At 31.8% G+C, this 15,667-nt stretch overlaps 1 protein-coding gene across 2 annotated transcripts in view; it reads right to left on the bottom strand.

The window, feature by feature from the left end:
- Positions 1-3,931: 3,931 nt before the first annotated feature.
- LOC143256589 (tyrosine-protein kinase RYK-like) overlaps positions 3,932-15,667 on the bottom strand; it is a 40,285-nt gene continuing 28,549 nt past the window's right edge. The window contains exons 7-14 of one of the 2 annotated variants that reach the window (XM_076513982.1): positions 15,357-15,439; positions 15,055-15,201; positions 10,836-10,925; positions 10,262-10,464; positions 7,497-7,606; positions 7,095-7,254; positions 6,601-6,737; positions 3,932-6,299 (exon numbers count right to left, since the gene is read on the bottom strand). In XM_076513982.1, the coding sequence (XP_076370097.1) occupies positions 6,188-6,299; positions 6,601-6,737; positions 7,095-7,254; positions 7,497-7,606; positions 10,262-10,464; positions 10,836-10,925; positions 15,055-15,201; positions 15,357-15,439 (1,042 nt within the window). In that variant the 3' untranslated portion in view covers positions 3,932-6,187. Of the gene's footprint in view, positions 6,300-6,600; positions 6,738-7,094; positions 7,255-7,496; positions 7,607-10,261; positions 10,465-10,835; positions 10,926-15,054; positions 15,202-15,356; positions 15,446-15,667 lie in introns of both variants that reach the window. The other variant, XM_076513981.1, reaches the window with a different exon arrangement.

The following is a 15,667-nucleotide window of genomic DNA, read 5'->3' on the forward strand; positions in this document are numbered from 1 at the left end:
GAGGGTTAAGGCTTTCGACTCGTAATCTGAGGGTCGAGGGTTCGAATCCACGTTGCACCAAACATGCTCACCCTTTTGGCCGTGGGGCGTTATAATCTGACGGTCAATACTACTATTCGTTGGTAAAAGAGTAGCCCAAGAGTTGGCGGTGGGTAGTGATGACTAGCTGCCTTCCCTCCAGTCTTACACTGCTAAATGAGGGACGGTTAGCGCAGATAGCCCTCTTGTAGCTTTGCGCGAAATTCAAAACAAAACAAACAGATATCGTTAAAGCAGAAGAGATATTGAAAGGTTAAAAACGGCTTAGAAAATACGAACTGTAACTGGGTTTTGAGTGAGAATTGAACATTTTGGTATTACAAGTGTTGGAAAATTCTAGGTGCTCATTTTGAAACATTTGAATTCGTGCACATTTGATCACACCCGATATGGGCAGATGGTTAAGATGCTTGATTCTAAATCTCATGGTCGCGGGTTTTGATCCTCGTGTAATTAAATGTATTTTATCTTTCAGCCGTGGGAATGTTATAATATGCCTGTCAATCATTCTGTTCGTTGGTAAAGAGTAGCCTAAGAGTTGGCGATGGGTTGATGACTAGTTACCTTCCCTATAGTCTTACACTGCTAAATTAGAGATAGCTAGCGCAGACAGTCCTCGTGCAGCTTTGAACAAAATTCTAAACAGATGAACATATTTGATAAAGTTATCTGTATATGTTTTGTTTTTTTACTTCATTTCTAATTTCCAAGGGCCTGCCATTAGAATGTGTACGATAATGCTATAAGCTATTTTTCATATACTTGCGACTCGACCAGAGGCGGTAATTCTTATAAGTAGTGCTGAATCTTGTTCCTAAACAATCGAATAAATAAGTGCTGATGATATTACTCGAACCCGATTCGAGTCTTTTCTTCTGGCGTCTTATTCACCAGAATTCCTCATTTCTTACCAGAGTGCACGTGGGGTAAATTTCCAATTAATTATTTGAGAAATAAGTTTTGTACTACATATATTTATGAAATTACCAATGATAGCACCATACAATCCACAAGACTCCAAACAATGTTAAAATGTAGTTCTGAATTTTTTTCGCCGCGACTTCATATCAGTTGAGATTGTTAAGTGATTTTCTCATTTATTTATTTAAAATATACTTTTTGTATAAAGTATTCAACAATATAGCATGACAAAACTTGAAAGATTAAGAAATAGTAATAGATGATTTAACATGTAACGTCCTTGAATTTGTTTTTCTAAGTTTGAAGCTACAAATTCGGTAACAAAAATATATATTTCAAACTCTCTAGTTCTGCAACTTGAACAAAGTGTGGTGTACCTGTGAGTTAAAAAATGTTTGAAACCGAGACAAGAAAAAGTAAGGCAATCCAGAATCAGTTCCAATAGTAGATTTGCCATAACTGACATTCTTTTTGTCTTTTAGCAGTTTCCAAAGTTTAATTTATACCGCCGTCATACTAATGAATTTGCATGTGCTAAACGATGTGTAAATCGTCTGTTACGTTCTAGTCGGTAGGTTTAAAGTATCGAATACATCTTCGTCTGTAGGCTTGAAGTATCGAATATGTCTTAGTCGGTAGGCTTTAAAGCATCAGGTACATTTTAGTTGGTGTACTTAAAAGTGTCATATATATCTTAGATTGTGTACTTAAAGCGTCAGTTACTTCTTAGTTCGTGTATTTAAAGCATCTGGTGCATCCTACTGTAGGCGGGCAAATTAAAGCGTCGGTTTCGCTCTTGTCGATGTACTTTTATTACACGCAAAGTGAAATATTGTCATTATATTAATGAGAGAATTCTGGTTTAACTCTTTCTAAATAATAAAAGAAAAGTGGCAGTAAATACTAGAGCATTTTTTTCTCATTAGTGATGCACAAAGATTCTTGACAAGCTTGTACATTAGTCCAGTGTGCAGCGATACAGTCAATCAATCAATACCTATCATAGGTATTTGGTTTACGTATAAATTTAGATCACCCCAACAGATACACCATAATTATATTAAAGGTATTTAGTTTTTTTGTTTTAACTGCTCTCCCAATTCGTAATTTTAAAACATCAGCAGCATCTCGTTTTGTCCTATTGGCTGAACGACCCACATGACACGAATGGCCTTCTTTAAATTAAAAAAAAAAAAAAAGAATAATTCGTGAACGTATTACAAACGTGAACTTGGAAGATAACGATTCGAGAGTGGCCTTCCATATACAAACGTATTACTATTAGTGACGTTAGTAATCCAGTTTACTAGCTTAATTTCGATCTTCCCTTTACTGAATGATGCTGTTGTAGGTAAGAACTTAAAATATAAATGTTTAATTCACTCAAGCGTTATTGGTATTGTATCTGGTATCATGGACGGCCGCGAACCTATTACACGTGGGAACAAGGTACTCATCACAGAGAACACGCCATTTATTCGTTGACTTAAACTTTTATTATTCTTTGGCTGCTTATGGCTTATTTATTTTCACCCAATTCTGTCATTTATATATAAATTCTAATATTTGTAATACATTCTTAAAATGAGTAATTCAACACAATTTTTTTTTGAAATTTTACGGAAGAGAAGCAGATGCTTTCTTTTAAAACAATTTTTCGCAAAACCTACGCAGTTCAATATAAAAGTTATAAATGTTGAATACAATTACTTTTAAACTCAAATGACTGGAAAAATTAATAATTTTATAGGCGATGATTTTGAATAATTTATGTGTTAGTATTAATGTTGGCTAGAGGGACTTTTAGCATCACGTGACGAACCCTTGGCTTGACATCTGAGGTTTTTAGGGTTTAGGAAACCATATAAGCGATCTAAAATATTACTGACTCCATGGAGTTATCGATTGATTAGTCAGTGTGTCAGAGTAGATTGAAAACTGAGTTTATGCTTCGACAAAAAAAGTAAAATATGAAAATGTGTTGTACGTATGAGAGAAAATTAGCAAAAGAAAATGTTGTATTAACACCTCTTGTATTAGTGTGACCGTAGGTGTATCACAATACCAGTTATCAGCGAACATTAGTTAAGACTGCTTATAGTCAATAAAATAACACGCTTTCGTATTTCATAAGTTGACTGAATTGTACAGTTATTCTTAAAAAGACCCCTCTCTCCTTCACACAAACTACTACTGGTAGAGTATGATTCTATACCATTTGAATGAGGTAATGCCTAAGGACATGTTTGATTTTAAAGGTTGCAAACATTTTTTTCTGTTAGGATTAAAATACTTTTATTTTTTCACTAAAAGCTATAATAACTAGACAGATGTGGAGAAAACTGGTGAATTCAAACACACAACTTCAAATTTTAAAGCCCACCTAGTGGCTCAGCTGTATGTCTGCGGACTTACAACACTAAAATCCGAGTTTCGATACCCGTGGTGGGCAGAGCAGAGATAGCCCATTGTGTAGCTTTTCGCTTAATTCAAAACAACAAATTTTTAAATTCTTAAGTAATATATAAATAAGATGATAAATCAACGAATGAACATTTATCAAAGGTTATATATGCATGTGTGTGTGTGTGTGTGCATTTACACACGTACGTATTCATATGCACGGGTGTATGGGTTTGTGTGTGTGTGGAAGGTAGATTCACGTGTATACATGATCATAAGAAGTATTGTTAGACATATTTAAAATATTACTTTTTTATACCATACTAATCAAAATAATTACGTTCATTTTTAATTTTTAGTGATTTATTTTTGGAATAATCTTGATAGCTAATTTTTTATTTTATTGTGAGGATAGGATTTTAAAACTGGGTGTTGATACTCGGAATATTTTCTCTTTTTCACTATAGTTTCAGTAGCCCATATTAACCAGATTTTGTAGAAAAATAAAGTAATACTTTTCTATAGATATATATTTATTTGTTAATGTATTTGTACCACCCATGCAAAATTCATCGAACACTTATTTTATTGAGTATTTCTTTATGTTTTGAACAAAACACAGAGAAGCATCATAAATGTACACTATATACACATTTTTCTACCTATAAACAATCAACACAAACCAGCAACAAACACTGACTAGCTTTGAAACCAAATTTCTTATTTCAGTTAGATAAACTAAACTTTGTTTTCAAACAAAAGCTAGTTATTTAATTGAGATAGGCTTAGTTTACACACCAAAATTAGTTTATGTATAAAAAATAGTTAATATATGCTTACTTATTTCATCTTTAAAGTTAAAAGTTTTATTCCATAAGATTTGTTTAAAATTTGATTTACCTTTTTTTAAACTAAGACGTCTGGTGTTAATAAAACAGTATAAACTACCAATAATCTGTACATTAATGGCACAGGTACAAAAATAAACTTGTAAGGGAACAAAAGTGTGAAACAAATAAAACAAACTAGTTAATCTTTCTCAAAAAAATGCATTGGTCATGATGTATTAAATTATCAACATTTCTATACTCAAAGCAACTAAAACTTAAAATGCCACTAGGTTAGACTTTTGTAAAGTCTTATTGCAAACTAAACCTGTGAAGAAATAAATCATTATCTGCTTCAAGTGCTTATTAATAGTAGCCAAAACATTAAAACTCTCCGTGATGATGAGAAAATCTACTTATAGAAAAAATTATATATTTAAAAGCGGCTGGTATGGATAGAGAAAGCACTATGTAGAGGAGCAAACAATGCTCCGACCTTCTTCAAACATCTAAGCACGCCCTCTACATTCCTACACTCAATTACACAACTGCCTTCAAACATGTGGTCAGCTACTGGTTTGTAACCCTTTCTTTCTTTCTTTGAACCTGACAATGACCGAAGAAGGTCGACACATTGTTTTCATCTCTACTAGTGCTTTCTATACCCATACCGCTGTTTTAAATATATATTAAAACTCTGTTAAGGTTTTCCAAAAACACCTTTAATTTACTAAGAAGATTCTGTTTTTAAATACAGTTTAATGCTTGAAAGATATACTTGTTTTTACATTTACATTTTAGTAATATACAGACTGTTGGACATATAATAATGAAGTTCAAATATGTAATGTAAATTCACTTGAAACATGCTAGTAATTTAAACATTGACACATCAACTATACTTTCTAAAAACATGAAACTCGTGTTATTCTGAAATACTTCCTGGATGAAAGTACAAAAGAAATGACACTAGCTCAATGTGTTTATAAAGTACAAGCCAGTGAAATTTTCAATCACGCTTTTTACAAGTTTAAAGTGTCTTACAAATATAATCATTTGTATTATCAGTAGCTTATATGAGACTCCTTAACAAGGATAATACTGTACATGACACCATCCTCTGTCATTTGAATGTAGTGGATCTTTATAGTGACAATTATTTTGCGAGTGAAATGGCCAGTTATGTAGTAATATAGTTGAATTTATTTATCATTTGAAACTGGTAACTGTTTCTCAAATTTCTGAGCTGGTCATGAAACTTAATATTTTGACAATAACTTGAACTAAAAATATTTCTACAAGTAAACTGAGGAAATAAAAAATCAAATTTACTTTTAACACATTTAATTTTTTCTTTATTGTAATAAGTTTCATTACTTTTTAAAAACATTTTAAACATGTAATACGTTTTCACATGTTAAGAATAGTAAATTTCAATAAGCAAAATAACTGTTACTTTTTCTTATAAAAAGTCTACAAGATAATACAACTAACACCTTAATGGAAATAGCCAAATAAAGATATATTTTTTGAAATATTCTACAACATATTCTATGGAATAACTGCACAAAATATTAATGAGTCCAACATATTCTGGAGTGCCAATAGTAACAAGATCTTGAGTAATAGGAGTCTGTAAAGTTAATTAAAAGTGATTGCTTTTTTTTACTTACCACACACACACACACACACTGTTTTCTTTTCACTTCATCATTCTCAACAAAAAAAGAAACAAATTATTACCCACTTCATAAAATTCTCCATACTGTTTATTCAACTTGGCACTAGGGGGGAGGTTTATTAAAAAAGTGTTTTTTTCCTCCAGAAATAGCTCGTGGTACTCTCCAACTAAAATACTGGAGCCTAACAAATATAAATGTACAAAACCAACCATAAGATTTGTCATGTCATTTTAAAATGAGCATATAATATAATAAACTGAAGCTGTCATGGCTTTCTTGGAAAACAAACTGAACCAGGTATCCCCACTTTATAAATCAAATGTACAGTCCTAATGCATTATAAAAATCTTGAAAAAATGCAAGCAACTTGGAAAAAGTTGGTCTTTTCTCCACTTTTGTCATCCAGCAGAGGGCCATCAAATGGTATCTGAAATAATAGTGAGCAGGAAATTATAATTAAAATATTTGTTCTATACAGGTAAAGAAAGTGTACTTTTCCACTTCCAAAATAAAATAAATACCTTTCATTACTACTTACTTGATATTTTTCTGAAAAACAGATTACAAGTTTGTTTGAGTTTTGATACTTATGATATGCACAGCCAAACTGTGTAACTTTGCATAATAACAAACAATGTATTTTTCTGGTTGCTAGTTGGTGCATCATTTGTTATATTATATAGCTGTTTAATTGCATAGAAAGGATAGTGCCTTTGAAGACTACTTACAACTCATCTGGGCAGTTGATTGGCTGAGACAATCTGTAGCCATCTTGAAGAGAAGTTGCCATTTCAAAAGGGTCAATTTCTTTATAAGGTTGATTACCAAGAGTCATTAATTCCCATAGTGTGACACCAAATGACCACTGAAATAGTAAATGATGAATAATTCTTCAAATATAAAGATAACTACAAAGGTTTTTTTATCAAATGTTTAACTTTTATATTTCGTCTTATTACATATAGATGCTATTAATTTAATATCCACATTATAATTATGGACAGACACTTCACAGAAAATTTAACTTTATTTTACGTTTAAAGATTTCATTCATTGCAAAAAATTGTGAGCTTAAAATATATCTAATCTAAAAGTGACTATTCTAAATATTATATATGTAGCTGTTGTATGAGCTGTGATAATTTAAAATGTTTTATTAAAACGTTTTTAAAGGGAAACAATGTTAACAAGAGTTTTTCTTAAATTGTGGGAATCTACGTACAACATCACTAGCTGTAGAAAATTCCTTTTTTAGCAAGCTCTCTAATGCAAGCCATTTAACAGGCCTGTTCTCATTGTCACCAAGGCAATGATAATCATCGGGAAATAGATCACGAGATAAGGCATTATCTGTTATCTTCACGTGCAATCTGTCATCCACCCTATAGCAAAGTACCAACAAGAATCTGGTGAATAAAATATATCCTTGATAAAAGTGCAGTAAAGAAACAAGTTAAAGCAATATCTTACTTAAAATGTAACTAAAATATTTATTTTGTCCAATACTTCTTGTCTTTTCACTTAATCTTTGTAATTATATATTTAAATGAATTATAATAGTTATTGATTAATTTTGTTCTTGGAATGAAAAGGAGTGTAGTTTATTCCAAAGTCTGTTACTTACACACAGTTCCTAGTGGCTAAATCACCATGAATTATATCCTTCTTGTGAAGGTGACTCATTCCTTGAACTATCTGGATTGCCATGGCAACAAGATCTTGAGTTAGAAGAGTCTGTAAAGTTAATTAAAAGTTACTGCTTATTTTTTTTTAGATAAAATTACTAAAACTGACATTTCTGAAGAAAGTGTTAACTTGCATGTCAGTAACCTGTATCCAAAAATCTGCACTTCTAAAGAAAAAGTTACAATTTGACAGTATTGTTAACTTACATTGTTACCTGAAAATCTGCACTTCTGAAGAAAGAGTTACACTTTGACAGTATTGTTAACTTACATTGTTACCTGAAAACCTGCACTTCTGAAGAAAGAGTTACACTTTGACAGTATAGTTAACTTACATTGTTACCTGAAAACCTGCACTTCTGAAGAAAGAGTTACACTTTGACAGTATTGTTAACTTACATTGTTACCTGAAAACCTGCACTTCTGAAGAAAGAGTTACACTTTAACAGTATTGTTATCTTACATTGTTACCTGAAAACCTACACTTCTGAAGAAAGAGTTACACTTTGACAGTATAGTTAACTTACATTGTTACCTGAAAACCTGCACTTCTGAAGAAAGAGTTACACTTTGACAGTATTGTTAACTTACATTGTTACCTGAAAACCTGCACTTCTGAAGAAAGAGTTACACTTTAACAGTATTGTTATCTTACATTGTTACCTGAAAACCTACACTTCTGAAGAAAGAGTTACACTTTGACAGTATAGTTAACTTACATTGTTACCTGAAAACCTGCACTTCTGAAGAAAGAGTTACACTTTAACAGTATTGTTATCTTACATTGTTACCTGAAAACCTACACTTCTGAAGAAAGAGTTACACTTTGACAGTATTGTTATCTTACATTGTTACCTGAAAACCTACACTTCTGAAGAAAGAGTTACACTTTAACAGTATTGTTATCTTACATTGTTACCTGAAAACCCGCACTTCTGAAGAAAGAGTTACACTTTGACAGTATTGTTATCTTACATTGTTACCTGAAAACCTACACTTCTGAAGAAAGAGTTACACTTTAACAGTATTGTTATCTTACATTGTTACCTGAAAACCTACACTTCTGAAGAAAGAGTTACACTTTAACAGTATTGTTATCTTACATTGTTACCTGAAAACCTGCACTTCTGAAGAAAGAGTTACACTTTGACAGTATTGTTAACTTACATTGTTACCTGAAAACCTGCACTTCTGAAGAAAGAGTTACACTTTGACAGTATTGTTAACTTACATTGTTACCTGAAAATCTGCACTTCTGAAGAAAGAGTTACACTTTAACAGTATTGTTATCTTACATTGTTACCTGAAAACCTACACTTCTGAAGAAAGAGTTACACTTTGACAGTATTGTTAACTTACATTGTTACCTGAAAACCTACACTTCTGAAGAAAGAGTTACACTTTGACAGTATAGTTAACTTACATTGTTACCTGAAAACCCACACTTCTCACGAAAGAGTTACACTTTGACAGTATTGTTAACTTACATTGTTACCTGAAAACCCGCACTTCTGAAGAAAGAGTTACACTTTGACAGTATTGTTAACTTACATTGTTACCTGAAAACCTGCACTTCTGAAGAAAGAGTTACACTTTGACAGTATAGTTAACTTACATTGTTACCTGAAAACCTGCACTTCTGAAGAAAGAGTTACACTTTGACAGTATTGTTAACTTACATTGTTACCTGAAAACCTGCACTTCTGAAGAAAGAGTTACACTTTGACAGTATAGTTAACTTACATTGTTACCTGAAAACCCGCACTTCTGAAGAAAGAGTTACACTTTGACAGTATTGTTAACTTACATTGTTACCTGAAAACCCACACTTCTCACGAAAGAGTTACACTTTGACAGTATTGTTAACTTACATTGTTACCTGAAAACCCTGCACTTCTGAAGAAAGAGTTACACTTTGACAGTATTGTTAACTTACATTGTTACCTGAAAACCCACACTTCTCACGAAAGAGTTACACTTTGACAGTATTGTTAACTTACATTGTTACCTGAAAACCTGCACTTCTGAAGAAAGAGTTACACTTTGACAGTATTGTTAACTTACATTGTTACCTGAAAACCTGCACTTCTGAAGAAAGAGTTACACTTTGACAGTATAGTTAACTTACATTGTTACCTGAAAACCCGCACTTCTGAAGAAAGAGTTACACTTTGACAGTATTGTTAACTTACATTGTTACCTGAAAACCTGCACTTCTGAAGAAAGAGTTACACTTTGACAGTATAGTTAACTTACATTGTTACCTGAAAACCCGCACTTCTGAAGAAAGAGTTACACTTTGACAGTATTGTTAACTTACATTGTTACCTGAAAACCCACACTTCTCACGAAAGAGTTACACTTTGACAGTATTGTTAACTTACATTGTTACCTGAAAACCCGCACTTCTGAAGAAAGAGTTACACTTTGACAGTATAGTTAACTTACATTGTTACCTGAAAACCCGCACTTCTGAAGAAAGAGTTACACTTTGACAGTATTGTTAACTTACATTGTTACCTGAAAACCCACACTTCTGAAGAAAGAGTTACACTTTGACAGTATTGTTAACTTACATTGTTACCTGAAAACCCGCACTTCTGAAGAAAGAGTTACACTTTGACAGTATAGTTAACTTACATTGTTACCTGAAAACCTGCACTTCTGAAGAAAGAGTTACACTTTGTCAGTATTTTTTGCTTACATGACAGTGACCTTGAACTGAAAACCTGCACTTCTGAAGAAACAGCTTCAGGTTTCCCTTGTTCATGAATGGGTAGACCAGAATAGGTTGTTTTACATTGTCCATGCAAACTGCAATGATTGGTAACACATTCTTGTGGTTTATCCCATACATTTTCATTCCTTCAGCTAAAAGCATCGAAATTTGGTCCTTAGATGCCTGTTCTAGGGATCAAGAAAGACCTAATTCAATAGTCATAGTAATTTTATAAAATGTCAAAACTTATGAAATACCAGAAATAAACCACAAACAAACTGATGACATTTATTTGAAAAAAAAAATCAGTTTTTGATCTGGACAGAAGTTCAAAATACACTTGTTTGTTTAGAGGATATTACTTTAAAGTTATATTTAATAGTATCAACATAAATTAAAAATAACTATAATTACAAAAATTAAAGGAATGCTTTAGAAAGTTACCAGATGTTTTAAGAAAATTAACACTTTACGTATCTTCGATTTTATCAAACACTTCTAGAAATTTCTGGACTGTAATTAATATACAGTTTTGGTCCTCTTACAGTTTCTAACTTACCAGACACAGTTTTTATGATTGCAGTCTGTTTCATGTTCACTTCATTTCCATCATCTGTCAGTACACCACGACAAGTATGACCAAATGTTCCTTTGAGTTGAAAACAAAAGTAAAATTTGGATGAGTTTTTTTTTTTTTTAACCAGAAGCTGTCTTGTCCTATTAATTTACCAGTTGTGGACTTTAAAAAAAATGGTATTACAAAATATTGATTAAAATATATTAGATAAATTTTATCGATAAAACCACACACTTAAGAACTCTGAAATAACCTTACAAACATAAAATAATTTATATATTTTTGTGTTCTCCTTTTTATCTTGTATTATGGTTTGAAATAGCTAATCTTCTCTATAAATCCTATAACTGACAGTTTCCTTCTAAATTCTAACCACATATTTGATGATAAATAATACAGGTCACATACTTATATGCTATTGCTTCTTATGACACTAAATTTCCCAGTTCCACATTATGAGTAATTGTGGTTTCTCTTATTGTTCGTTTTCCTTGTTAGGTTATTAAGCAGACTTAAGGTCATCAAGTCAAAAAGTGCTAGCAAGACAGAAAGAAAGCATATTTTGATTTGTCATAGCATAAAGTTAAACTGAAAACCAAATTAAAGGTAAAAGCAGTTACTTCAAGATAAGATAAATTTTTGAGCATGGAGTAAACCTATGTGTGTTTAAAAATGATATTTTAAAGTTAAATTCAATTTTTTTATTAAGATCTCTTTGTTGCTAACATTTGCACAAAATACTCATGGGCTATCTGCATTAGCCATCCATAATTTTGAACTGATACTCTAGAGGTAAAACAGCTAGTCAACAGCATCTATCTCCTACTCTCGATCCACAAAATAGCGAAATTTGACCATCCTTCTTATAACATACCAAAGGCTCTAATGTGTGGAATGGTACACAGATGATGGACCCAAATTACAACCAAATTAATTACCTACAAGTAAACCTCACAACAGAAGTCAAATAATCACAAACAGTACGATTATAAGAGCCAGTAAAGTAAAGCAAATGTTGCAAACAAGAACTTTTCATGTGAATCAGTTCTTCAAAAGAAACCAGGTGCGAGAGTTGTCAGGCATCTAACACAGGTATTGAAATACATAATGTCAGAAGAGGAGATAGAACTCATCAGAGTTGAATGGAAATTATCTGATGGAGGATACTGTTAAAAGATAGATTCATTTACATGATGAAAAAAATTCATATTGAAATTGCTCATTATTAAAGGAGAATCTCTGTGATGCGTCATGCTTCTTCTGCCTACCCAAGCCTCAAATATAAGGTCTTAAGTTCATCAACACACCACACATCATCAGTGCATCAAGGAGGGGTGGAAGGATGTGTAGAAAGCATGTGGTCTAAACCACTAGGCAGAACTAAACAAAGGTGTACTATGAGAAATCCAAGGTTCCGAAATACCTATATAAGGAAAGATGAGTCTTGAACAAGACAAAAATAGTAAAGAAGAGGAAGTAAAACAAACTGCAGACATAAAAATAAATTAACATTTAGAGGCCAAGAAGAAATATGATGGAAAAACAGAAATAGTTGAGAATACAAGAGTAAAGTTGTAATGAATCCTTCACATTGGCTCAGGATATTATAAATCATACCAAGAAGAGTATTAAAAAAAGACCTTCAGGGGATAGATTTTGAGGAAGTAAAGTTGGGTCACACTTTTTTTCTGTCTTAGAACATAAAAACTTGCAGCTGTTGAAAAATGTCCAAAAGTAGTTAACATCTTCAGAAGATAAAGTGCAACCAGCTTTTGTAAGTTACACCTCAACTACAGATATGACTTTTATTAATAGAAAAGATAAAGCATAACCAGCTTTTGCAAGTTACACCTTAACCACAGATATGACATTATTATTAGTAAAGATAAGATGCAACCAGTTTTTGTAAGTTACACCTCAACCACAGATATGACATTATTATTATAAAAATCTGAGCATTTTCAAAGAGTGGACTTCGTTTATCAGAGGTAAATGGGATTTACTCCAAAGGAAGAAAAGTAAACTTTAGTTTTTAAAGTCATTAGGATTACTGGGTCCAGAAAAGTAAACTTTAGTTTTTAAAGTCATTAGGATTACTGGGTCCTTCTTCTGGTGTTAACTTCTTTCTATTGATCTTGCATCCTTTGAAGTATCATGAATGACATTTATTAATAAGAGAATAAAACTGTGTTGCTTAGCTTCACGAGTAACAGTTTTTTGTAAAGCATGTGAACCTTCTGATGTAATACTTTTTGATCAGTTCTATGTCATCAAGAATGATGAATGTGTAAAGTTCTTAATATGAGTTGCAACTTACCACAGAAATGGCAGTGCACTTGGTTTAGATAGTAAATAATGTAATGATAGGCTTAGCATGTTAACAGTTAATCCCAGTAGTAGCAAATTTTGATATTAGGCCACTTTTGTAACATTTCATATATACAAATAATCGTCTTGTCTAATAACATTCTGGACCACATGACAAGTGCTCAAAAATGTTCAGTTGTTGCCACCTAATTCTCCTTTGACTTAAAAATTACTCATATAGACTAAAAGTCCAGAAAATTCCTATAAATGACTAATAAGAAAGTGTTTCAGCTCATATTTAGGTTATTTGACTGTCAGCACTTTTCTACTGTGCTCATATGGCCATCTTAAATCATAAGTGAAAAAGGTTATCCAAACATTTTTAATGAAAAAGTGAGTTTTTTTTCTAATTTCCCCATCTTTTGTAAATAATATGACATTTAGCTGCCCTATGTTATCTCTCTATGTTTCAGTAGATTTTCAAATAGTTATCTCTATTTTTGTTTAGATTGAGGTGAGAGGCCTAAACTGTTTGTCAGCTGTCACCACAGTACAATGCTCTCAATGATACATCATTAAAATGGCTAACTATTGTATGATCACAACTATTTATTTTGTTTTTATTACCATTATTAAAACCTTTAAGCAAAATGTCAAAGATCCAAAACTTTAATTGATCATGATTGAAATAGGGTTTATTGTATCCGTTGTAATGTATCATGTAAATGTGTGCCAATAACTAGTCTTGTTATTTCATAAAATTATAGAAAGGTCTGTTACAGGATGGTTATTATCAAGGCAAATTGATGGTGCAAAGATATAAATTTGATAAATAGGTGTATACAGCAATATTTAGATAACCCCGATATTCATTGTTATTTTCTTAGTTCTAATCTACACAGTGGACTATCTGCATTTTGTTCATCACTGAGGAACCTAACCCCAGTTCTAGAGTTATCAGTCCCTTTAAGTTACCAGTAACCATTCTAGGGACTTGATATTTATATCAACACTACAGAAATACATAAAACAGTGGACAGGTTGATAGGCATTTTCATGTGAGAAACATTAATACTTGAATTGTTTTTGAATGACATGAACCTGACAATAAGCAACTGTATAATTCAGTACAAATAGTTCAGCAGTTTAAGTAACAACAAATAGAACCAAATACAAAAACTGCTAAAAGTGTAAACAACTTGAAAGACACTGTATAATAATTAAGATAAGTTGTTGAAATACTAGCTACACATTTGTCAAAACTTGTTTATTTATAATTTAACTAAAAGTATTTTTTTCTTTTTAATGATTTAATTAATTACGTGTACATATTGTAAATAGGGAGTAGAAAACTTCCAATTCCATCTGCTACAGCACAAATCCTCTTTACTATGAAACATTTAAGTTTGCAGAGATTACCCTCAGTATTTGGGAAACCTAGTTTTGTACAGGTAACCTGTATATTAATTAAATGGGAAAGTTTGGGGTTTAATGAAACTAATTTTTTCACATACATTAAAATGTATTACTTTCTTATAACAAGACATGTTACCTAATCTTGTGACAACTAATTTTAAAAAAGTTACTTTTATGTAGTAAGTACTGAAACATATTACCCTTTTTATAGTAACCATAAAGATACGTTACCTGACTCATCAGTAAATATATTCATCATATTACCTTCTTGCAATTAATGAAAAAACATGTTATCTTTCAGTAGTACATATTAAAAGTTCTCAGCTTTGTATAGTAATTAACAAAACATGTTACCTGATCTTATGGTGAATGTTAAAACGTGTAATAAACATTAAAACATGTTACGTCTATATAATTACTTCTATACAGTACACAATGAAACATGTTCCTCCTAAACAGAATGTTAAAAATATCTTACCTTCTTGTATTTTTTCATATAACACTATCTTCCCTTTTTCAAGAGCAATCTCACAGATCTGCTCGGTGAGTTCAGACACTAGCAGATTATTCACTTGTACAGGTGCACTGGTTGGTAAAGTAGTCAACCGTCTAAAGCCAGAATAGCCTAAATTATGAACAAATAGTTTTTATATATTCCCATATCTAGTCAGAATGTTTACTTTTGAACTTTAAAATGCACTGGTAAAGAAATATAGACCTCATTCCTTTATATTTTTCTAACTGTGGTCTACTAGGAACCCAGCAACCACTTTAACTCACCTGCTATTGTGTTAGCATTGTTAGGAGTGTCTACTCTCAGGAAGGTCTGAGACTGAGTAGATGCATCCCTGGGTGGATCTCCTCTGTAACTGACCAAAAATTACAATGAGGACAAACCACTATTATTTTAATAGCAAAATGAAATGTAAAACATATATATATGGGTAATGACATTTACTACCAGTAAAAAACTATTAAACTGTATAAACTGGGCTTAAGTCAAAGTGATGTCACTTAAACAATTATAGTTAGACTTTGTTCAGTAAAACAGGAGAGTTTTAATTAAATCCACATTTACACAGGAATGGTTC

Source organism: Tachypleus tridentatus, chromosome 7 (assembly GCF_004210375.1).
Source record: "Tachypleus tridentatus isolate NWPU-2018 chromosome 7, ASM421037v1, whole genome shotgun sequence".
Taxonomy (NCBI): Eukaryota; Metazoa; Arthropoda; class Merostomata; order Xiphosura; family Limulidae; genus Tachypleus; species Tachypleus tridentatus.